Raw genomic sequence first — 23,877 nt, 5'->3', positions numbered from 1 at the left:
CCATAAAGACAAAGGTGAGCATTCCCAGCCCTCAAGGAGCTTATCTTGAAAGCAAAGTTAATTATTAATAACAAGAAGTTGTTTATAGTCAGCCCTCTGGCCTGATACCCTTTTCCCCTTCCACTAAAGGTAAATAATCATACTTCTGGGCATGTTTTTTTCCATTTATTTTTGTTTTGAACTTAAAAATGAGAATTTCCATATACAAAGTAGAAATGAAAAAGATTTTACATGTATAATAAAATAAGTTCAGTTTGTGACTTTCATGGATTCAATTATCTTGATATAGATAATTTTTTATTCTTTTTTTCCAACCCAAACCTTTTTTCTTGCCCTCCAGTCTTGAATCTCCAACTGCCTATTGGGTATCTCAGACTTACCAAGTTCCAAACAGAACTCATTATTTTTCCTTCCAAACCTCCCTTAATTCCAGCTTCCCTATTACTGCTAAGGGCACCACCATTCCTCTCAGTTGCCCAGTTCATAACTTCAGTATCATCCTTGACTTGCACTCATCTCTACGTATTTAGTATGTTGGCAAATCCAGTTAGTGTTCTCTTTGCAAAATCTTTTATATGACTCCTTCTCTTCTCGATATTCTAGCCACCCTGGTGCAAGCCCTCATTACCTCTGGTCTAGGCTGTTATAATAGCCGGTAGGGTGGTGGTCTCCCTGCTCCAAGTTTCTCCCTGCTCCAGCTAGGTGCCAAAATAATCTTCCTAAAGCACAGAGCTGAATGTGGCACTCCTTTATTTTATAAATTCCAGTGGCTCCCCATTACTTCCAGGAGCAAATATAAAATCCTCTTTTTGGCTTTTAAAGCCCTTCACCACCAGTCCCTTTCCTGCCTTTCCAGTCTTTTCACACTTTACTTTGCTTCACGTACTCTATGATCCAGCAGCACTGGTCTTCTTGCTTTTCCTAGCATAAGACATTCCATCTCCCTACTCCATGCCTTTTTACTGCCACCCCCATTCCTAGAATGCTTTCCCTCCTCACCTCTGATTCCTGCCTTCCCTGATTTCCTTTCAAGCTCAGACCAAATCCCACCTTTTGCAGATCTTTCCTGATTCCTTCCCTTGCCCTTCCTATTGCTAGTGCTTCCCTCTGAAATAACCTTCCACTTATAGTGTACATATCTTGTATGTATGTAGTTGTTTGCACGTTGATCTCTCTCCCTCTACTCCTCTATGTAGAATGTGATCTCCTTAAGGTCGGGACTGTGTTTTTGCCTTAATTTGTGCCTCATCATTTAGCATAGTGCCTGGCACATAGTAAGTGTCTAATAAATGGCTAACTGACTAATACATTTGAGATGTCATTTTCAAAGCTGTTTTGATTGTGTTTCCTTCTGACCTTGTATTCTTTTCTGTGTACTTTTAGAATTAAAAGATTAAAGAGACATGACTTAAAAAGAGGGGTGGAGGGAAGCAAAGCCAACCAGCACATCAGCTGAGACAATATGGTCAATAGCAGGTTTGGTTTTAGCAATGGTCTTGAAACCTTGGGTTAAAGTCCTGACTATCACATATCAGTTATATAACCTGTGCAAGTCAGTTCGCTTCTCTGAGTTTCAATTTCCTCACATAAAATGCAACAACAATAATACCTCCTTCCCAAGGTTGAATGGAAAATATTTTGTAAATCTCAAATTGCTATAGAAAATGAACTAATTAAAAAAATTTAATTTCCCTTTTGTAGAGGCATATATTACAGGACGAGGATTGGGAAGACAGTCCCTCTAGGGATCCTGGATGTGTCTGAGAACAATTATTTTAGATGGATGACAGGTATATCTGTTTTTCATTAGATATGATATCCAGGCTCTTATTGGAAGAGGCAGTTTCAGCAAGGTTGTGAGAGTGGAGCAAAGAGTCACAAAGAAGCCCTTTGCGATAAAAATGGTGGAAACCGGCGTAAAGGAAGGCAGAGAAGCATGTGAATCGGAACTGAATGTCCTCCGGAGAGTCAGGCACTGCAATATTGTCCAGCTCATAGAGATCTTTGAAGCCCAGGATCGAGTTTACATAGTGATGGAACTGGCTACAGGAGGAGAACTCTTTGATCGAATTATTTCCCAGGGAACATTCACAGAGAGGGATGCCATCATAATCCTCAAGATGGTTGTTGATGGAGTAAGGTATCTGCACAGTTTGCAAATAACTCACAGGGACCTAAAGCCTGAAAATCTCTTATACTATCACCCAGGGGCAGAGTCAAAGATATTAATCACAGATTTTGGGTTGGCACACTCTGGTAACAAAAATGGTAACTGGTCCATGAATACTTTCTGTGGGACACCAGAATACATTGCACCAGAGATTTTGTCCAGAAAACCATATACAAACGCAGTGGATATGTGGGCCCTTGGAGTAATAACATACATTTTACTGAGTGGCTCCCTGCCATTTGAGGATGAAAACCACATGAGACTTTATAGGAAGATCCTAAAGGGCAAGTACAACTACAAGGGAGAAGTGAGTAAAATGTTTTATGTGTATTAACTTAGCCTATTGGATAGTATTTGATTGGATTACTGAGTTATTGTTGGATGGTTTAACACCTTAATTCTTTTTCCCTTGTTGGTACCTAGAGTCACAGCCCTGAATAGCTGGTGCTGATGGTATGGTACTCTTGGTATGATCTTTTTAAGTGTTTGCTGAGAATGTCTATGTATTCTGAAGGGCTCTCAATTAGTTACACAGAGCAGCTTCAGTGCCCCAGCCTCTCAGTTTATGTAGGACTTTTAATCATTTATGGGAACTTTTAGTTTTAATGAATGCATAATATCCACTGTGTGTAATATCCAATATGTATAATATCCAATTCAGTCATTGTGATATAAAAGAAAGAACAATGGATTAAAGTAGCTCTGCTACTTACTACACACTATTTCTTACATATTTCCCATGTGTGTATTTGTAGGAAGAAGTGAACCAGGTTTGAGGAGAATGTTTTGCATTAACTGTCTTTACCATGTTGTTTGAGTATAGTAGTAGCTGTCCTCTGGGGACCCAACCTGCCAATTCAAGAGGAAGTTGGGGAATGCTGCTATTTTTCCTTCTCTTTCTCTTCTTCCTCCTCCTCTTTTTCTTCCTCCTTCCCTTCATCAAATGTGGTCCCCCTCCTTACATGTGGGTGCTCTGTCCATAAGAATATATTTTTTGGTTGCTTATATTTTGTAAGACATTTTGGAGTTTAGAGCCTAGATTTAAATAGAAATTCTATTTATTATTTTTTTATTTATTATTATTTTCTTTTTTAAAAAGCTAGAACAATTTATTTTTTGTCCTGTGCAGTTTACATTTATGATTTCTTGAAATATAGCTCTGAAAAAACAGGGTTTAAAAAAGCCCATTGTCTTTCAAATGGAGCCACTTGACTAGCCTTTAAACCCAAATCACTCTGGCTCTCATTGAATGGCCAATAATAGCCCCCAAACCAAGTCTTTGTAGCTCATTATTTAGATTTTGATGGCTTAGAATGAGGGTAAATAGCAATTGTTTTTTTCTGTTCTTGCCAGAAACCTGGCCTATCTCTAAGGATCTTCCCATCCTAGATTAATAGTGTTGTCATGGTAAATTGGGCCAGTTTTTGTCTCAAAACTTACCTAGCCCTTAGTCATTGAATGGTCATGGCCTCAGACAAACTGAGACCTGGGAAAGACCTTAATTTAGATAGGCCAAAGTTACCATTGAGCCATTGCTGGTCATCTTGACTTTCGTCTTGCCAGTGGATTTTAATGACTCCTGAGGAGAGAGTGAGGCTGATGACCTTTTGAAGCTCTGCCTCACTTAAATCCAATTCATGCTCAAGTCAAGACATCACCTTCATGGTGTCACCAGTCCTCTTTGAGAATGAAAGATCAAGAACAACAACAACAACTTACTACCTGTCTGACATTGGACAAGTCTCTTAAACTACTTGAGTCTCCTCCTAATGTAAAAGGAAAGGGGATAGCTAGGTGGTAAAGTAGGTAGAGGGTTGAACTTGGAATTAGAAGACCTGAGTTCAAATGTAGCTTCAGATAATTGCTAGCTGTATGATACTAGGCAAGTCACCCTGTTTGTCTTCAGTTTCCTCATCTGTAAAATGGGGACAGTAATAAGCACCCACCTCCCAGGGTTGTTAGGAAGATATGATAAAATATTTTTAAAGTACTTCATAAATCTTCAAGTGCTATATAAATCATACTTATTATTATTATTAAAAAGGAAAAGGTTGGATTTGATAATTCCATAATCTCTTTCATTTTTAAATCCATGAAATTTTTGTTATGCTAATAACAAAAAAAAATAGAGGGTAGATACAGACCCATGGTGTATAAGTATGAGATTAAAATGTCCTTTTGACCATATATGAATCCCTAGCTCAAGAACATTGTTGGTGCATGCTTTTGTTTGCTGTTTTCTATGGAATACACGAGTATATAAAGTATTCATATATGGGGAAAATATTTTAACTTCCTATTGTTAGTTGAGACTATGATTATTAAATAGGAATAGGAATGAGAATCATATGTGTATTGTTTCCTATAACAAAGTGAAGAGAAATATTTGTTATGAATATCAAATATTTTGGTAAGTTCCTTTTGTGTGGGATATAATTCCATTTCCTCATTTCACACCAATACCAAATCAGTTATTCATTGAAGATTACCTATAAGATTAACTATTTCATTTTGGGGTGTTGATGACCTGTGTGAGGCACTTAAATGTCATTCTGTTCCCTAAAACATCTTCCCACTTTTCCTCCTCCCACCCCCAAATCCTACAAGTTCAAGTTCATTCTTGACAGCCTTTGAAGCCCTATGGCACTTACTATTTGCATTGCTTATTTTATCATTTAACAGCATAATAAAAAAGGTGATATAGAATTATCTAATTGCTTCATGTCTATATGTCTCTGTAATGTGTGTGTGTGTGTGTGTGTGTGTGTGTGTGTGTGTGTGTGTGTGTGTGTGTAAGACTTTCTAAATATTTAGACATAGCCTTCTGGTGGTATGGATGAGGTCTGGCCTATCTTTTTAGAAAGCAGGAGAAAAGCTGTGTTGATGCCACCGGCACATAGCACATACACACTACAGTTTCTAAGAATGGTTACAAGTTTACAAGTTAGATTTACATCTTTCTCTCACCTACCAAACATCTTTAGTTTAGAGGTACAGTGTTAGGAGTGAAGGAGGAAAATGCTCCCTTGATCACTCTTAAGGATAATCCTTACCTTCATTTGGCAGCTTAAGCCCTTCTACCAAATGCTTGCCAAATGAATGAACATAGTAAATCATGAATTAAGTAAACCCATTTTTCCAAGCAAAACAGCAAATAGAAATTGGAGTTCTACAGATTAAAATATACTAACAAATACACAAGAGCAAATGAGCTCATCAGCTGGGAATGAGATAAGATCTGAGTTCAAACCAGGAGAAAGAACAATCTTAGAGAAAGGCCGCTCAGCAGTCTCTACAACTGCAAATCCTGGAGATCAAGGAATATGATGGCATTGGTCTAGTCCACTATTCAAAAGTCTGTCTTTCTCAATAACCTCCCTAAACATTCCCTTTTCCATGTGTGTCCCCCAAAATATCTTTCCAAAGTCCCTGCAACAAGTTAAAGTAAGTCCCTTAAATAGCATCACACTCCAAATTCTCTCAGCCAATTAGCAGTTGTCTCTCCTCTTTACACAACACAGGCCAATTTCTTCACAAAACTGACCCAAGCTTGGGCAGGACTAGGATTACACTTTATTTTTCCAATAAGATTGTAAACTCCTTGAGAGCAGGAATTGTATTTTATAATCTCTCACATGTATCACCATGATATGCCTCAGTGCTAATTCACATAGAAGGCATTTAGTAAATACTTATGAAGTTGTCAGGAATCCTTAATTAAAATACATGACAAAAACTTATCTTTGCATCTCATATATTCCACTATTCTGAGCATTTGCTTTCAATAATTTCAGTAAAGTACAAGCTTTTGATTTATGAGAGCTAACCTGAATTTAATTTTCTGAATTTAATCAGTTTCACAGATAATAAAAATCTCAAAGCTGAAAGAGATCTTAGAGATCATTCAATCTAATCTCCTTATTTTACAGATGGAGAAATTAAGTAAAACTTACTTTACTACCTATGTTACCTTGGGAAAGTTATTAAACTTCTATTGGACTCAAAGTAAAATTAAGGCCATTTAAAATACTTCACCCATTCCACGCTCCCAACCTCCCACTTTCCATACGCACTACTACATGCTAACACTTCTACTTGTTGAAATTAATCTTACTATTTAAAAAAAATTAAGAAAGGTGGGAAAAGATATACCTACTCACTGAAAGGGGGAATTTGCCCGGTAGAGACAAAAGCATCAAACAGGCACAGTAAGAGTTGACCTTGGGGAAAAAAAATGGAGGAGAAGACCCTGGGCCAAGCCAAGGGATGATTTCTCTTTGGTCATATTAAATGGCCATTGTAATGGCTTCTATTTTCCACATTGTAGTAGAGAATTCATGTCAAGGTGGAAGAAACATTCTCTTGAACACTTCCAACAGAAGCCTTAATTGTCTCTGAAACCCCCAAGGCTCTACTTCTCAATCTCTTGGAACAGAAACATGGGAGGTGCATTTTGGTCCAAAGTACAAAAAGCTATTAGTTATGTCTCTGGTTATCACGTCTACCTTGTGAATGAAGTATAGATATAAAACAGAGTATTGTAATGCTGTCTAGTAATAACTCTTCCTTTAAGTACTTTGCTAATGACTTTATTAAGATTTCATGATTAAGGAATGTGAAAAAAATTAAGTTTCTGAATTTATTTACTGTAGCAGATTGTGGGAGATCCTTGAAGGCAGGGTTTTTGGTTTTTTGTTTTTGGTCTTTGTTTTAGTATTTCTCATCCTTAGTACAATGCCTGGCACACAGTAGGCACTTAATAAATGTTGAGTCTGATGTTAACTGAAATGCATGAAAACCTCAAAGATATCAATTTAAATGTCTGTTCTATTGCTAGGTTTCTATATGGTATTTTATAATACAAATATTTTTAATAGCTCATAGTCTTAATCAACTAATAGCATCATCTTTTTCATCTTCAAAATGAAGTTGTTTAGGAAGTCTAGTTTAATATTAGCTCGAGGAACCTGAAAGATGAATTGTCACTATTGTTGCACATGAAGGGAAGAAGGGACCTCATGCATACTTGTCTAATTATATTCATGGCACCTCTATAAGTTCCTTGAATGCAGAAGTTGTTGATGGAATGGACATAACCACCAAGCTAACTGGTCAAGCAGAATTTGGTAAGTAGAAACTCTTATAATCTTGGGAACTAGCACTGACCAATCTGAAAGAAATGCATATTTGCCAATGATTCTCTCACTAAAGAAAAAGCTGCTCACAGTGTTGCATTTACACACTAGAATACAGCCCTGTAATGAAAGGTCTGATTGATGATACTCATTTTCTCCTTTCACAGCTCCAGTGTATTCCCATCTTCTCCCATCTCCCATCATTTGTATCACACTTTTTTCTTGCATCTTTCCTCTTTCAGATTATTAAATAGGTACAAGAGTAGAGGCTGGACTAGAGAAAGATTATACACTTCAATCTCTTCCCATTCTCTTTCCATCAGGGCTGGAATTCCGGTAATAATTATTACATATTTCAGGTTGTCTGCCAAGTCATAATTTTTATAATTTGCTTCAGTTTTCAGTTCCTATGGCTTATTTTCCTTGTAATTATGCTCATTAAAATTGTGATGCTCAAGAATTTATAATTAGCAAAAACATATTGCTTTGATGGAAGCTGTTTAGAAAGTCTTTTGTTGTTGTTATTTGGCAAGATGGACTTAATTCCATTTTCTCATATTAACTTCTTTCTTTCCTCATTCCTTGCCTTGCTTCGATTAATTTGGGAGGCTGTGTTCCCCCTCTCTCACATATGAGTCATTAACAATGACCAATTTTCCAAGGATTGAAATGGCAAGAATGCATTTTATTTTGACTGTATAGACATCACCCTGTTAGAACCGAAGGCAAAAAAGGCAAGAATGATGGCAGGCAGCAGGTATATTGTTCTTATTACAGTCGGGTGGGCTTAAATAGAGTTGGAAGGGCACTGAAAGAAACTGACTGGAAATTCTTGGAAGCTTTCTTCTCCCTATGAATTATGCATTTTACTGATGGTAAAGTTTTTCTGTTCCCAGATGACATTGTACTGATTGCATTGATTCAATTAAATTCAAAATTTATTAATCACCTACTGGGTTCAGGGAATTGTAACAGGTACTGGCAATACAAAGACATAAACAAAACAGATCTTGTCCTCAAGGAGTTCATATTCAATTGGGATGAAAAGGGGAGAGGAGAGAGAGCATTAACACAAACAAAAATATTTCACGTGTAACACATGCTTGGGGAGGGGATTCTCCCACCTCCCACTCACACTTATGAGTTGGACCCCTAGAACATGTATATGCTGTCCCTTCAGAGCTCTAGGAGTGCCCCAGAGGATTTGAGGAGTGTCTCTACTAGTATGCTTCCCTATTCTTCTCTCCCTCCCCCGACGAATTTTAATTAAAAATCATTCAGTTAGCCAGACTTCAGTAGCTTTTAGAAAGGGTTATTTACTAAGGAAGTACAATATGAATAGTTGGTACAAGATGTACTACCAAAAGTTTGTGACACACTTTCCACTAGAGGAAAGTGGGCTCAAATTTAGAGATCAAATGTGGCATAGAGTGACTCACAGATCCTGGTTTCTTTTCTCCTCTTGATGAGATTCTCAAAAAGGTCCCCTTAGGCATGGTATAGGTTTTTTGCTATTCTTAGTAGAGCTTTGACTATGCATCCATTTTGTTCTTGGCTCCCAAAGCAGACCCTGCCACCAGATGCTGTTGTCTTGCTAATGGTCATCATTAGTTCACCAATGATAAGAAGAGAAATTAAAAATCATAACAGCAATTCCCCATATGATAAATGGAAAAGGAATATGAACAGTCAGTTTTCAGAAGAAGAGATCAAAGCTACCAACAGTCATGGGAAAAAACGCTCCAAATCATTAATAATTAGGGAAATGCAAATTAAAACAACTCTGAAGTACTTCATGACAAAAGATTGGTTAAGATAAAGGAAAAGGAAAATGATAAATGCTGAAGGGGATGTGGGAAAATAGGCACATTAATGCACTGTTGCTGGCACTGTGAACTAGTTCATTCTGGAAAGTAATTTGGAACCATCTTTTAAAAAAGCTATTAAACTGTGCCTACTCTTTGACCTAACAATACTGCTAGTAGGTCTACATTCCAAAGAGATTAAAAAAAAAAGGAAAAGGACCCATATGTACCAAAAACATTTATAGCAGCTCTTTTTTTGTGGTGACAAAGAATTGGAAACTGAGTATATGCCCACCAATTGGGGAATGCCTGAACAAGCTGAGGTTTGTGAGATTGTGATGGAATACTATTGTGCTTTATGAAATGATGAAGGTGATGGTTTCATAAAAAACCTGGGAAGATCTGTATGAACTGATACAAAGCAATGGGAGCAGAACCAGGAGAACAGTTTACAGGGTAATAACAATATTGTGAAGATTGTGAAAACTGTGAAAGATTTAGTAACTGATTAACACAATGACTACCACAATTATAAAGTACTCATGATGAAAAATGCCATCTACTTCCAGAGAAAGAACTGATGGACTCTGAGTGCCAATTGAAGCATTTTTTTTCTCTTTCTTTTTTTGTTTTTCTTTTTTTGTGTGTGTGGAGGGAAGGGGAGGTATGAGCTAATACAGAAATTTGTTTGCTTGATTTCATATTTGTATTTCTTGCCATCTAAATGGGTGGGGGAGGGAGAGAATTTGGAAATGAAAATAAAATAAAATTGAACAACAAAAAGATATCAAGATTCCTCTAGATCCGTTGAAGCTCAAAATGCCCTCCCTTCTGGCCACAGAGGGGAGGTATGAGACTAAGGCTGAAGCCAAAGTGCTTCTGTCCTTTCCCACCTCTCAAGTTATTCTTCTGGGTAAGGGTTACTTGCAATGTTCTAGTTCAAGTTCACTGCTCATTGGAACTTGAATTCCTCCATTAACATTTGCTGTTAATTAGCTTGTTATTTAAAGTCTTTGCATAAAAATAATATTGGAACCTGTGGGAGCTGATGAGAATTTTAAGTGTTTGTATAAGGAGGGAAGAAAAACTAGTCTAAGACAGTGCCTTGGAGAATACCCAGGGAGAGTAGGAGGTGATGATGAGCCAGCAAAGAAGACAAAGAAGAAACAGATAGCTAGGAGGAGAATTGGGAGAGGGCCATGGTTATGAAAGCTAAGAGGAAAGGAGACAGAAAGACACAGAGAGAGAGAGAGAGACGGGGGACAGAGGGGCATAGAGCTCTTGGAGGAGATAAGAAAGAAAAGGATCAAGAACATAGGTAAAGGGGGTTAGAGGGATTGGTTTTGGTAAGAAAGGCCTCATCAGGATGAGTAGAGATGTAGAGGGATTTTTAGGTAGGGAGTGAGGGAAAACAGAAGCTTGAGGGAGATTGGCCCCCATTTTCTTAGTAAAAAAGGAGACAAGTATATCTTATCTGAAAGGATAAGGAAAGCATTACTATGGGTTTGAGGAAAAGTTTTGAAATGGCATAGAGCATGGTCTCCAAACTTTTTTATTCACGTATCCCTTCAGAAAAAAATATTGAGCATGTACCTATGATATGTACATATTTATTTATAAATATTATATTTATGCTACTATATTAATAACTGCATACATTATAAAATGATAAAGATAAAATATTATTTCATTAATCGTACAAAAATAATTTTGCTCTCACTAAAACATTATTATAAAAATTTTAGTAAGAACAATGTGATTGGATATGCTTAATTATTTTTAAGAAATGTTGCATAATAGGGGTCTGGTGCAGGTGCAGAGCCCATCAATTTGCTAAGATGGTACCTCTGTGTGGCAAATGATGAGATGCTGCTTCTCAGACAATAGTGATAACATGTAAGGAAAGTTCTTTGGAGACACATCCTGGGGAGCATGGGTAGATATTCTGTAACTACTTCTGGTCAGTTAACTGTGTGTTGAAAAGGAGGTTTGTTGATTGGCCGAGGAAACATTTAAAAAGTGCTATCAGCTTCAGTTGCGGTCTTTCTTTTTGCTTCATTTGCTTCTGGGAGATCTTGGTGATTTCTTCACTTACAGTGTGCTATAAAAAGAGTAAAGCCTCCCTTGGCATCCTCGCATTCCAGAGTCATAGTTTCACAGGTAGTGCAGCATTAATGAACTGAGTATCAAGGCCTGACCTTTAGAAGTAACCTTTGGGATCCCAACCCAGTGGTAGCAGAGACACAGGCTCACATGTTAGTTACACTGCATCTAGATGTGAACTTGGTGAGACTTATGCTCTGTAGTCAGCTAAAGGCAGCTAGGTGGCTCAGTGGATTGAACATTGGCCCTGAAGTCAGGAAGACCCAGGTTTAAATCTGGCCTCGGAGACTCACTAGCTGTGTGACCCTGGGCAAGTCACTTAACCTCATTTTACCTATCTACAGGAGAAGGAAAGGGCAAACCACTCCAGTATCTTTGCCAAGAAAACCCCATATGGACTCACAAAGAAATAGACATGACTGAAGGATTAAACTACAACAATAGTATGTAGGAAACGAACTAAGTTTTGAGCCTATTCCATCAGAAATTGAGGTAGGGAAGAATGTGCCCTTGAGGTGTTGGGGTAGGGGTGGGGGATGTTTGGATATTAATTTTTGCTTTACTTTGGAATTAAAATTTTAAAAAAGAACATTTATTTCATTTTTGTCTCATCCTTTTCCATTTCTTTTTTTTGGGATATGTTTTAAAGTATATATAATATATTAAGAAATATATCTATATGCTTTATAAACATAGAAATATACAACTATTAAGGGTGCTCAAATTTTTTTTAACTGATTAAATGTTCCATCAAAATGGTGTAGAAAGCACTGGTCTAGTCCTTCCACCCATCTTACATGGGAGGAAACTGAGGCACAGATAAAGTGGTTTGTACAAGAAGTATCTGAGCCAGAATTTGAATCCAGGGCCTCAGGTTCTAAATCTACTCCTCTTGCCACTACAATTCCCACCTTTCACTCATCTTCAAATCCTTTTACCTCCACCCCCAAGGTCCAAGCGGTTGTCAAAGTCTTATTGATTGCATCTTCATATCTTGTATATCAAATGCCTTCTCCATTCACATAGCTACCACCTTAGCACATACCATTATCTCTTATATGCATAATTGCCAAAACCTCTTAAAAAAACCCTCAATTTTATTTCACTTCCAGGTCTGTATTCTCCACCTTCCAGTCTTCCACCTCCATTGAGAAAGAAGGAAAAATCTATTATATTCTTAGTGTATAACTTCTCTATGTGGAAGGGGCTAACACGTTTCATCGTGAGTCCTCTGGAATTGTGATTAGTTAATGTGTTGATCAGAGTTCCTAATCTTTCAAAATTGTTTTTCTTTACCAAATTGTTGTCATATAAATTGTTCTCTTGGTTCTGCTCACTTTGTTGTTGTTCAGTTGAATCTGACTCTTTGTGACTCATGACTCCATTTGGGATTTTCTTAGTTAAGATACTGGAGTGGTCTGCCTTTTCCTTTTACAGATGAGGAAACTGAGGCAAACAGGGTTAAGTGACTTGCCCAGGGTCACACAGCTAGTGTTTGAGGCCAGATTTGAACTCAAATTGTCCTGATTCCAGGTCAGGTGTTTTATCCACTATACCACTTAGCTACCCCTCTGTTCACTTTACTTTGCATTAGTTCATACAAATCTTCCTGAGTTTTTCTGAAACCATCTTCATCATTTCTTACAGCACAATAGTATTCCATCACATTTATATGCCATATCATATATAGCCATTCTCTGAATGATGAGTACCCCCTCAGTTCCAATTTTTCCTGCGCTACAGAAAGAGCTGTTATAAATATTTCTGCATAAGTCAATCCTTTTCTTCTTTGATCTCTTTGAAGTATAAACCTAGTAGTGTTATCACTAGGTCAAAAGGTATACACAGTTTATTATTTTGCTCTATCTTTGAAGTAAATACTTCTTTGAAGTAAAATATTCTACCTCTTTCTAGTTTCTTTCAAGTCTCAGTTAAAGTCTCACTTACTGCAAGAGACCTTTTCCAACCTTTCTTAATGAAAGTTTCTTTCCCCAGCTCATTATCTCCAATTTATCATGTAAATCTTGTTTACAGTCACTTGCATCTTGTCTCTTCCATTTGACTATGAGCTCCTGGAGAACAGAGGTTGTTTTTCCTTGCTTGTTTGTTCGGTTTTTGTCTTTCTTTGTATCCCTGGCACTTGGCACAGTGCCTGGCATATATTAGGCACCTATTAAACGCTAGTTGACTATTTGCTTGCTTCCTATATGACCTTGGACAAGCCACTTAACCTCTCTTTTGGTGAAATTCCCTCAATTTTCGTCTCTGCATAGATAGCTCTCAGATCTCTATAAGCAGTCTTAGTATCTCTCCTGAACTCCAATCTCACATTACCTTATGAACATCCCTAACTAAATATCCTGGAGGCATCTCAAATTGCAAAACAAAACTCTTTATCTTTCTTCTCCAAACCTTCCTCTCTTCCACATGTCCTTATTGTTGTCCAGGGTAATCATCTTTATAGCCACCCAGATTTATAATCTCAGTGTCATTCTTGATTCCTCATTCTTATTATAGATACATACACATATACATATACATACACATATATATGTGTATATGTATATATATATATATATATTTATATATATACATATGTGTATATATATTAAATATATGTGTGTGTATCCAAGCAGTTGCCAAATTTCTTGTTCCTACTCTACCTCTCTCATATGTCTCCTCTGTGACAGAAAACTTTGAGAGACAGAGTTTCTAGATAATTAATAATCAATTTATTAATTAGGCTAGCTGGCAATCAATAAATTGATGGGCAATGGTTTCTCTTACCAAAGACGAAAACATGGAGAGCCTGAAAGCCTTATTTTTTTAAAAAGGGAATGCCCCTGACAAGTGAAAATGAACCCTGATGAGTGGACATTTAATGAGGAGGTGGGCTAGAAGTCTTTAGCAACTCCTGCTAAGGTTTCTTGATCATGAGACTCAGCTGCCTCTAGCAATCTGGACAGGGGAATCCATCTCTATCAGGACTACTGTGGTTGGTTTTCTCCTTCATGACCTGGGTCACTGTAAACTCTAATTGAGGAATATAAGAACAGGGGCTTATTTCCAGAGTGGGGGTAGGGGGCAAGAACTGGCCTAGATCATATTCTGTGTACTCTCTAAACATTTTAAGTAAGGTCTCCTAGTTGGGTGGGGTCTGATCCTAGGATAAGGGGTAATCTCAATTGGTCTTCTCCTTCAGAGGCTGACCTTCTACAGGAGCTGGGTGTCAATGAAAAAACAGAGAAGAAAAGCCTTTATTCTAGTTATCTCTGATTACTTCCCCCCCAAAAAGTGTTAAGTGACTTGCCCAGGGTCACACAGCTAGTAAGTGTCTGAGGCTGTATTTGAACTCAGGTCCTCCCAACTCTAGAGCTGTTGCTCTATCCACTGTACCACCTAGCTATGCCAACATTGATTTAATAATTAATATAATATAATATAATAGTAAAATAATCATTTCTCTCACTACTCACCACTCATATAGCTACTGCCCTGGTACAGAACCTCATCACCTTTAGCCTCCTGGTGCAGTAGCCTTTTATTTGGTCTCCCTGTCTTCAAGTTGCAGTCCTTTTCATCCTGCGTGTTGCTGCCAAAGGGATAATTCCTAAAGCACAGGTCTGATTCTGTAATCTCTACTGCTCAACAAACTCCAGTGGTTCCCTATTGCCTCAAGGGTCAAATGTAGACCTCTCGACATATCTATGTATCTATTTATATATACATATCTATCTATCTATCTATCTATCTATCTATCTATCTATCTATCTATCTATCTATAAAACATGGTAAATTCTTTACAACCTGGCCCCTTCCCCCCTTTCCCATTTTTTCCCCTTTTGGTTTGCTATTTTACAATTTACTAATCCTCTCTTTGCATTTTGTGTTCCAGCCACCTATTCACTGTCTTACAAATAGGATCCCCATCTCCTACCTCCATGCCTTTGCACCAAGTGTCCCCCATGCTTGGGATTCACTCTCTTCTTACCTCTGTCTCTTAGAGTCCCTGGTTTCCTTCAAAATTCAGCTCAAGTGCTACCCTCATCATTCTTTCTGGGTCTGCTCTCCCCTTCCCCACCCCTCCAACTGCTAGAGAACCTCTCCCCCAAACTACTTAGAATTCATTTTGTATCTATTCTGTATTACTCATATGTTATATCTCTCATTAGAATATAAGTTCCTTGAGGAAGGAGGAACTTTGTCTTCATATCGCCATCACTTAGCACAGTGCCTCATACTTGATGGATGCTTAATGAATGCTTGCTAGTTGATAATAGAGGAACAAGAGCTCTCTGTCTTGGTGTGTCTTCTCATTGACCTTTGTGCAGCTTTTTACAATTATCCCTTCCACATTGCAACTTTCCCCATCAAGGTTTTGATATATTGCGGGTCAGCTTAAGATATTAAATGGGATTTTTTAGGGGGGTTTGTGGAAGCAGCAGATGAGACACGAAGTTCAGCAGGTGACAGACAGAGAGCCTATGACCAAATACTTAACCTAAATTTTACAATAAAGTACTGTAAAAACCTCAAAAAAGAAAAAGAAAAAAAAAATCAGACTTCTTCTCTGGTACAAAGGGGAGGACAAAAAATTTTATGTGGATTTTCCAGTTCTCAGCAGAACCATACCCCTAACCCCTGAGATGTGGAAATCATGACTGTATACGAATGACCATCTTCTTCTCCTGCACACTTTCTTCTCTAACTTCTGTAACACTGCCCTCTCCTAGTTCTCCTTATGCCTGTTTATTATTGATTTTCTCTGTTTCCTACGTATGCATAGATTCTGGACAAACTGGGCTTAACTCTTCTGTGTCTGATATATACTGACTTTGTGGCCCTGTGTAAATCACTTTATTTCTCAGTGCCTCGGGACATTTTTTAAGATCTAGAGCTGAAAAACAGTTCTTCATAAGTATTTAACCAAGGAAGTTTCCTCACTAGGACTTCTCTCTATTGATACATATGCACATACTCTACCTACATATATTATATATGTATGTATGCATATTTATATATACTACATATATGAATTTTGGTTACTTCAGTGTTCATTTAGACAATAGATATCACCTATGAAATATGTTGTCATGAATATCTTTACAATATTACCTTCAGGAAATATGCTATGTGCCCAACTGGATGAACTATCACAATAAAATTTATAGCTATTCTTTGTTAAAGTTTTAATTCAAAGTTAACCAAAGCAAAAAGCTTGTAGTAAAGAATGGGGAAAAAAAATCTTTGACCACAAATTTGCTACATAAACATTATTTCTAGAGTTACTTATCACCCAACAAAGGTGAATGGGTTTTATCCAGTCTACTTTTAGAAGACCAGGGATAACATGCTCTTTATATGCTCAAGTGTGCTATTAATTTACTTCCAATAAAACCAGAGAAAATGAGTCCCAGAGTTGTGATACACAGAGGTATAATTTAGTTGCACAACTTGAAGCTAAATTCAGCAATAACCATGCATTGTGAGATGTGTTAAGATAGTGCTAATTTAAGAGGGTGATCACCAGTAGCAGTTTTGCTTAAAGTTGCCACTATTTTTCAAGGAAAATGTTAATTTTTTGTTTGGCTCTAAGCCTAATGCATTGAATTACAGCCTAGCCATCTACTTAAATTTTAGGATGTTCTTAGTTTTTCCAACACTTTGAAAACGCTGTAATTAAATCTACCGCTAATTACTTAGACTTCAGCAAATAGCATATTCAGCAAGTTGATCACAGTTTAAAAAATTTAAGATCAAGCTGAAAGACTGCACAGTCTCCTGGCTGATTATTTAGTAGAACATATAACAACTGTACCAACCACTTTGTAAGAAGTGCCTTTTGACAGCCTCAGACACATAACACTTACTAGCTGTGTGACTCTGAGCAAGTCACGTAACCCCATTGCCTAGCCAAAAAAAAAAAAGCCCAAACAACAACAAAAAAGAAAAACAATGACAACAACAATAACAACCCAACAACGAAACTGCCTTACAACAAAAAAAGAAAAAAAAAGAAATGCCTTTTGATCATGATTACCCCCACTACCTAAAAATCTGAAGAGGATGAGCACATAACAGATCCAATCTATCTATTTTTAAGCTATAAAATGAATGTGGAATTTAAAATTTGAATAACTTAAAAACCAAGAATTATCTCCATGAGTTCACTTAAACCTACTAATGTTTCAATAAAGATACAACCACCTACAAATATCCAGAAAGAAAAGTGTAGTTATAGCAAACCTTACAAATAAATCGCTGAATCAGTGCATTTATGTGGCTTAGAAAATGAAAAATGATACAACTACTTAACAGATAGCCATGAAATTAGGAGGCAGAACACTCTGAATTATCTAAGGAAATGGAGTGGAAACAGTCTGGATGAGAAGAAGGTAGGATGTCCATAGATTACACAAAATATTCAATGGAACCAATCTTTTGAGCTTCTGAAAAGGAAAATGACAATGAGGGATTCCCTTTCTGGGTATCTCCTACATTTAGTCTTGTTTTCTGTTAAGTCAGATTTAAAAATCACTATGCTTTGGAATGGTCTTTAATCTTATAAAGGACTGCCTTTATGATAGAACCAGCTTTTTTTTTTTTTTCAGAGGTACTTAAGAGTAACAGAACTGATTGGCTTGAGTTTTGGCTTCCATTTAGAAAAATTAAATTCTAGAAATTCTGCTAATGATGCTAAGAGAAAGAGAAAACTAGACAGAGGCCTGGAAAAAAAATAGAAGGAAAAAGAAAAGTACTGAATAATCCACAAACAATAAGCATTAAATAAATAAGGGAGAGGCAGCATGATAAGGCTTTCACACTTAATTAGTTATGTGACCATGGGCAAAATATTTAACCTCTTTGAGTCTCAATATTTCAAGGGATCCCTCTTTTGGAGGTTTTTTGTTTTGTTTTGTTTTGAGAATTCATGGTGACTGGAGAAAATGTTTATTACTCCATCTTGTTGGGCATATGACCTGGATGTCACCATGCTCAGAACCCTCCCTCCCTCCCCACCATAAGGAAAATATTTTTTTTTCAGGACACAACTTCTCATTTTCTTTACTTGAATGTTAAATATATTTACATTTGGTATAAGCTTTGATTAAGTACCAATTAAATGCCAGGTACTATATTTAGCACTAGGGATACAAAGATGGAAAAAAAAAGAAATAGTTTCTTGTGTTCTACTGGAATTAATGATCATCTTAGAAGCTGCATTGCACACATTTTATACTCTTTAAAGAAAGGCTTAGCTTATTATCTCTTAACCAATCCCAGCATTTATGCTGTTGTTGTTGCTATTTTGGTTCAGATCTATGATTTCATTTGTGAGGAATGCCTGGAATGGAAATTCCTTACATCAGTGAGGATTCAAAACTATTTCTACAATCTATATAATCTGAGAGAGTTGTCTGAGGCATCAAATGGTTAAAAGACTTAAGGCACCCCCCCCCTTGGTATCAGGCACATTGAATCCATATCTGCTATTCCAAGTTTCTCCTTTTATCATCAGCTACCTCATACTGCCTCTCAAGCTTAGGATATATGCCATTTAACCTTCATTTAAATAGAATGGAGTCCAGATAAAACTATATGAATTCAGAGCCAAGTCTGGGCAAAATTAAAGTGTATGCTACTGTATTTGATGTCCATTGAAATGCTTTGTCTAAACTTCAGGGTAGTTATTTCATGACAGTACTGGAACCTTCTGTATGTTGCTTTAAGATAGATATTGCTAATTATCTCATCTCTACAGAAATAGGAGTGGCTTCCTTATTTGTTCATATTCTCTTTTAAAAAGACACATAGAGTTTGAATATCTTTTTAAAAATTAATTTTTGATAACTTGTTTTTATATCAGGATCATTTCCAGATATCCCCAACATTACTCTGTCTGTACACATGTTGAACTTTCCCTGGTAAAAAAAATAGTTAAAACCAACAGACAAAGCTTCCACATACGATGGCTTATGCAGCATTCTGTGTAGCTCTTTACCTTTCCAAAGAAGGGAGATGCATTTCTTCACTTCTTCTCTGGGTCCAAGATTGGTCATTACAATCATGCAAGCAGCATTTGGTTTCATTTTGATATTCTTTTCCTTTACATGATCACAGACCACTGTGTATCTTGATTTCCCAGTTCTGTTTACTTCCCTCTGCCTCACTTCATACTTCAAGCATTCAAATCATTCTCTGGAGTTCCTCATATTGGTTATTTCTTATGAGGCAACAATATTTCACTCCTTATAGTCCTCAATTTGTTCAGTCATTCACTAATTGATGAATGAGTATCTACTTGGATTCCAGGTTTTTTGAGGGGCGGGGGCTATTTATTTATTTATTTAGGCCACCACAGAAAGAGCTGCTATTAATCTTTTGTTATAGGCCAAGGAGGTAAATAGACCGAAAGAAAGGTGCCGCTTATATGCCCAACAGAGAAATTGTATTTTTTCTCAATTCACATTCTGAATGTTATTATAAAGGGTTACATTTTTAAACACTGTGGAACGTCTATGTATGGAGCCAGATCCCATTCCCACTTCCCTCATCCTGATGGAACATTAGTGATTAACCTCAGAGGGAGGCCCTTTATTGTTTCCTCCAGGGCATTCTGACCTTACATTTAGAATTGAACAAAATTTCAAAAAACAGAAGCAGAGTTTGAGACAAACCAAAGGAATCATTGAGTCTTTCATAAGATTTCTCATGTGAAGAGGGAGAAGAGGCAGGCTATCCATTTTTCTTAGAGGCTCATTTGGATAATATGGACTGTTTGACTATAGGGAACACTGCTTCCTTCCATCTCCCATGTGAATTGCTACTGTTGTATTTATAATGTATTTTAAACACTGTAAACATAGCCAGATTAAACTATTCAAATGTCAGATAGAGCTAGTAGCTGTTACTGAGCCATGTCCTATCTCCTCTGCACACTGAATTCCTGTGCTGGTCTGCTGATTGAAGACAATGAGAACTCTGTATTCAGGAGAATCCCTTCATTGAAATGCAACGATTATTCCCCTCTCCCTCCCTTTCCCCCTGCATAGTTGTGGAGATGGAACTGTAATAAACCCATGGAGCAGTGTCCTCTGTAGGATTATAGAACTCAGTGGGCCCAAAAGTAATTGGGCATAGTAATCACAGAATCAGGTATTTTCCCAATTGTATATGTAAGGGAAAGGATCAAATATTAATTAAGCACCTACTATGTGCCAAGCACATGGTAAGTATTTTATAAATATTATCTCATTTGATATTCTCAACAACCCAAGATGCAGCTGTGTATTCCTATAAAAGTGTATATATCCACATAAGTTAAGTAAATGTAGCTCATGAAAGGCATTGATAAATATCTCTGGGAACTTGCTTACCCAGTCTAAGGGACACTGCCATTCCTGCTTTGAGGGGAGTAAGAGAAAGACCACAAGGCTAGGTGCTCTATCTTCCAATATCTGAGAAGTGTACATGAATAAAATTATATCTACTTGCTCCCCTAAATATTGCTAGTTTAAAGGCACAATTTTGCTTTAAAACAAAAAGCTTCTTTCCTGGTTGATCTTGGGGGGGGAGGGTGGCTTATATCTCCTCAGCACATTATTTGAAGCTTTAATACCTTCCGATCAAACACTGATTACACAAAAGACCTTCACTAATAGTGAATAGCAAGTAAACCCACTAACTTAAGCAAATGGCAAACAAAAATGGAAGAATTTATACAAATCAGAATATAATAGAAAATACAAAAAAAAATTATACGAAAATACGAAAACAGAAAATGTAACAGGAAAAAAAATGATTTATTTTCTGGAAGTGAGATGATCTCTTAGCTCAAACTGAGAGAGCTACCCCAATCTCAGCCAAGGGTTCCTAGGGAAGAAAGCTTCCTTTGCTTGTCTACTTCCTAAGTCTTTCTTCTTCTTTCTTTACATGTCTAAAGTTAGTCCCAAAGAGTCTGGTTCTATGTGTGATGAAGAAATATTCTTCCAATGAATATTTTTTTCCTCCAAAGCTCTTACACTAACTCTGCTCCCTACACAGCCATAAAACATCACACTATCATTCTCTCCATCAATTAAGAAGTCTCCTGTATGATGCAACAGACGTCCCAGGGTTTACTAGAAACCTGGGTTTCATATAACTAATGTTTTTGTCCCTTCTAAACCTTTAATATAGTAACTTTTAAGTCTGCTAACTTTCCCATAAAGAATTCCCCATGAAGAGGCAGTGCAGTATTGTGGAAAGAACAATGACCAAAGAATCACATTCTTTGGGCCTCAGTTTCCTCACCTGTAAAATGAGGAGGTTGGACAGTATGACTTCTAAAATTCCTTCCAGCTTTAGATCTATAAACCTATGAATTCTCTCTTGTTAAACGGGGAGTTAATAAATAGGATGTACTGCTTAAAAGTGGAGGGGAGCCTTGGGTTCATTCCATGTTAATAGTCATGTATTCTTATGGCAAAAAAAAAAGGTCTTGAATTGGATATGCTCTGATCTTAATAATAATGATACCTGACTTTGATATAAGGATGTGTTTGTTAGCACTTTTTAAACATAGATTATCTCTTCTGAGACTCAAAGGAACTCTGTGAGGTAGAGGTACTCCATGTATCACTATCCCAATTTTGTAAATCATAAGTGACTTGCCCACAGTCAAATAGCTATTTTAAGTATAAGAGGTGGGTTTTAAAACCAGACCTTTCTGACTCCAAGTCCAGCATTCTAAATGCTCCTAATATTCAAATTCCAATTTTCTTTTTTTTTTTTCCATTTCAGCCTTGGTCAAATGTTTCCAACTCGGCAAAGGACTTTATAGATAGACTGCTGACATTGGATTCCAATCATCGCATGACAGCTGGGCAGGCTCTGAATCACCCTTGGGTAATGACCATGGCCATAACATCTCCCATGAAGAATCTTCAAAGATCCATCTCCTGGAACCTGATGCTCAGGGCATCACCCCATTCTCAGTGTTCCAGATCAGCACGGGCCTCTGAGTCTCATCATTCTAATGGATCAAAACACACTTGGGGAAAGAATAAGACTGGTACCCTTGGATGAACAAGAACCTCTGTTGGAAATAATTTTCTCATGTATTACTTCACATTTTATTCAAATAGGCTAACTCTACACTTGAGGCTTATTTGGAGTTTTATAATGAGTGGCCATAATATGTGCTTACTGTAAATGACATATTATGCCTTCTTCCCTATAGTAGAGAGATGGGAAAAGACTAGGAATGGATAAATCAGCAGATGGGAAGAAGAGTTGAAATAACTGATGTCATTACAAAAGGTACCAATAAAACATAATTAAAAAGAAAAAGACTGTAAGTCACTCATTAAACTTTTCACTCTCTCCCCCTTCTATCCATTCTTTTCTTCATGGTGAATGCTATGAAAACATTTATAAGTATGTGTGACTGTATACACATGTGTACATATATATATATATATATACACATACTATATATATGCTTTATATATATTGTGTATAAATGTCTTAATAGTATTCACTATGAGTGAAAAATATAGATAGATAACATACATACACACACACACACACAACACATATATATATATATGCATATATATATATATATATATATATATATATATATATATATGCACACATGAAGGCACCCTAACAAAATGACTATTTTATATAATTTACTCTTCTAGAATGGAGATAATAAGGCTGATTATTGGGTAATAAGTTTTGTTTTCACCTTTCTTGGATCTGATTTATTTCATATATAAAAAATATTTATTTCCTAAAAGGTATTGCTGCAAAAGATTTACCCTATAAAAGTATTAGATTAACTCAAATAAGCAGAAACTATATTCAGATGGAGAACCCATGTCATGAATTGGATTGGTTAAACAGAATACTGTGGTTATAGGAATAACACACATGATAGGAGTCAATGGAATGTAGTATTCCCACTTTTTGATCCAGTAACACTTGCTTCCTTGTGGTTACATGAACAAGACACTCATCTCTTTGCTCCGAGCATTTTCTCTGGCTGTCCAGCATGCCTCGAATGTTGTCCTTCCTTATCTCCACTTCTTGGCTTCCCTAGCTTCCTTCTAGTCCCAGACAAAATCCCACCTTCTACAGGAAGCCTTTACCAACCCCTCTTCATTCTAATGCCTTCCTGCTGTTGAGTATTTCCTGTTTTCCTGTAGATATCTGTTACTATTTCTTTATTTGGCTTTGGACTATCGAACAGTAATAATTTAACTACCATTCCCTAAGGAGTCAGTGTGAGCAACTAGGTGGTGCAGTGGATAGAGGGCCAGAAATCTGACCTCAGACACTTACTAGCTGTGTGACCCTGGAGAAGTCACTTAACTTTATTTGCCTCAATTTCATCATCTGTAAAATGAGCTGGAAAAGGAAATGGCAGACCACTCCAGTATCTTTACCAAGAAAACCCCAAACAGGATCATGAAGAGTTAGATATAACTGAAAACTACTGGACAACAGCAACCAAAAGGAGTGAGTGGAGACAGTGTGAGTATCATCTTTGATCCATGACAAATTACCTCGTGATAAAGAGTTATGCTCTTTGTTTTTTTAAAAAATTTTTATTTTTATTTTTTTGAGTTATGTTATTTGTAAAAAGGTTAAATTAAATTATTGCAGAGCTTTAATT

At 36.9% G+C, this 23,877-nt stretch overlaps 1 protein-coding gene across 1 annotated transcript; it reads left to right on the top strand.

The window, feature by feature from the left end:
* Window positions 1–1,576: 1,576 nt before the first annotated feature.
* PSKH2 (protein serine kinase H2) lies at window positions 1,577–22,538 on the top strand. Its single transcript, XM_020970076.2, has 2 exons — window positions 1,577–2,477; window positions 21,996–22,538. The coding sequence occupies exons 1-2, from the start codon at window positions 1,902–1,904 to the stop codon at window positions 22,278–22,280; spliced, it is 861 nt and encodes a 286-aa protein (XP_020825735.2). The 5' UTR covers window positions 1,577–1,901; the 3' UTR covers window positions 22,281–22,538.
* The last annotated feature ends 1,339 nt before the right edge of the window (window positions 22,539–23,877 follow it).

Source organism: Phascolarctos cinereus, unplaced genomic scaffold, assembly GCF_003287225.1.
Source record: "Phascolarctos cinereus isolate Bilbo 61053 unplaced genomic scaffold, phaCin_HiC Scaffold_4;HRSCAF=312, whole genome shotgun sequence".
In the NCBI taxonomy this organism is placed as follows: domain Eukaryota; kingdom Metazoa; phylum Chordata; class Mammalia; order Diprotodontia; family Phascolarctidae; genus Phascolarctos; species Phascolarctos cinereus.
Note: the sequence above shows the minus strand (reverse complement) of the source record. Positions and strands in the feature narration are given on the sequence as shown.

Bases quoted from the DNA above. Each gene is read 5' to 3' on its own strand.
- PSKH2 (XM_020970076.2), top strand. From the start codon at position 1,902: ATGGTGGAAACCGGCGTAAAGGAAGGCAGAGAAGCATGTGAATCGGAA. The intron at 2,478-21,995 runs GTGAGTAAAATG...TTTCCATTTCAG, and splicing joins AGTACAACTACAAGGGAGAA to CCTTGGTCAAATGTTTCCAA.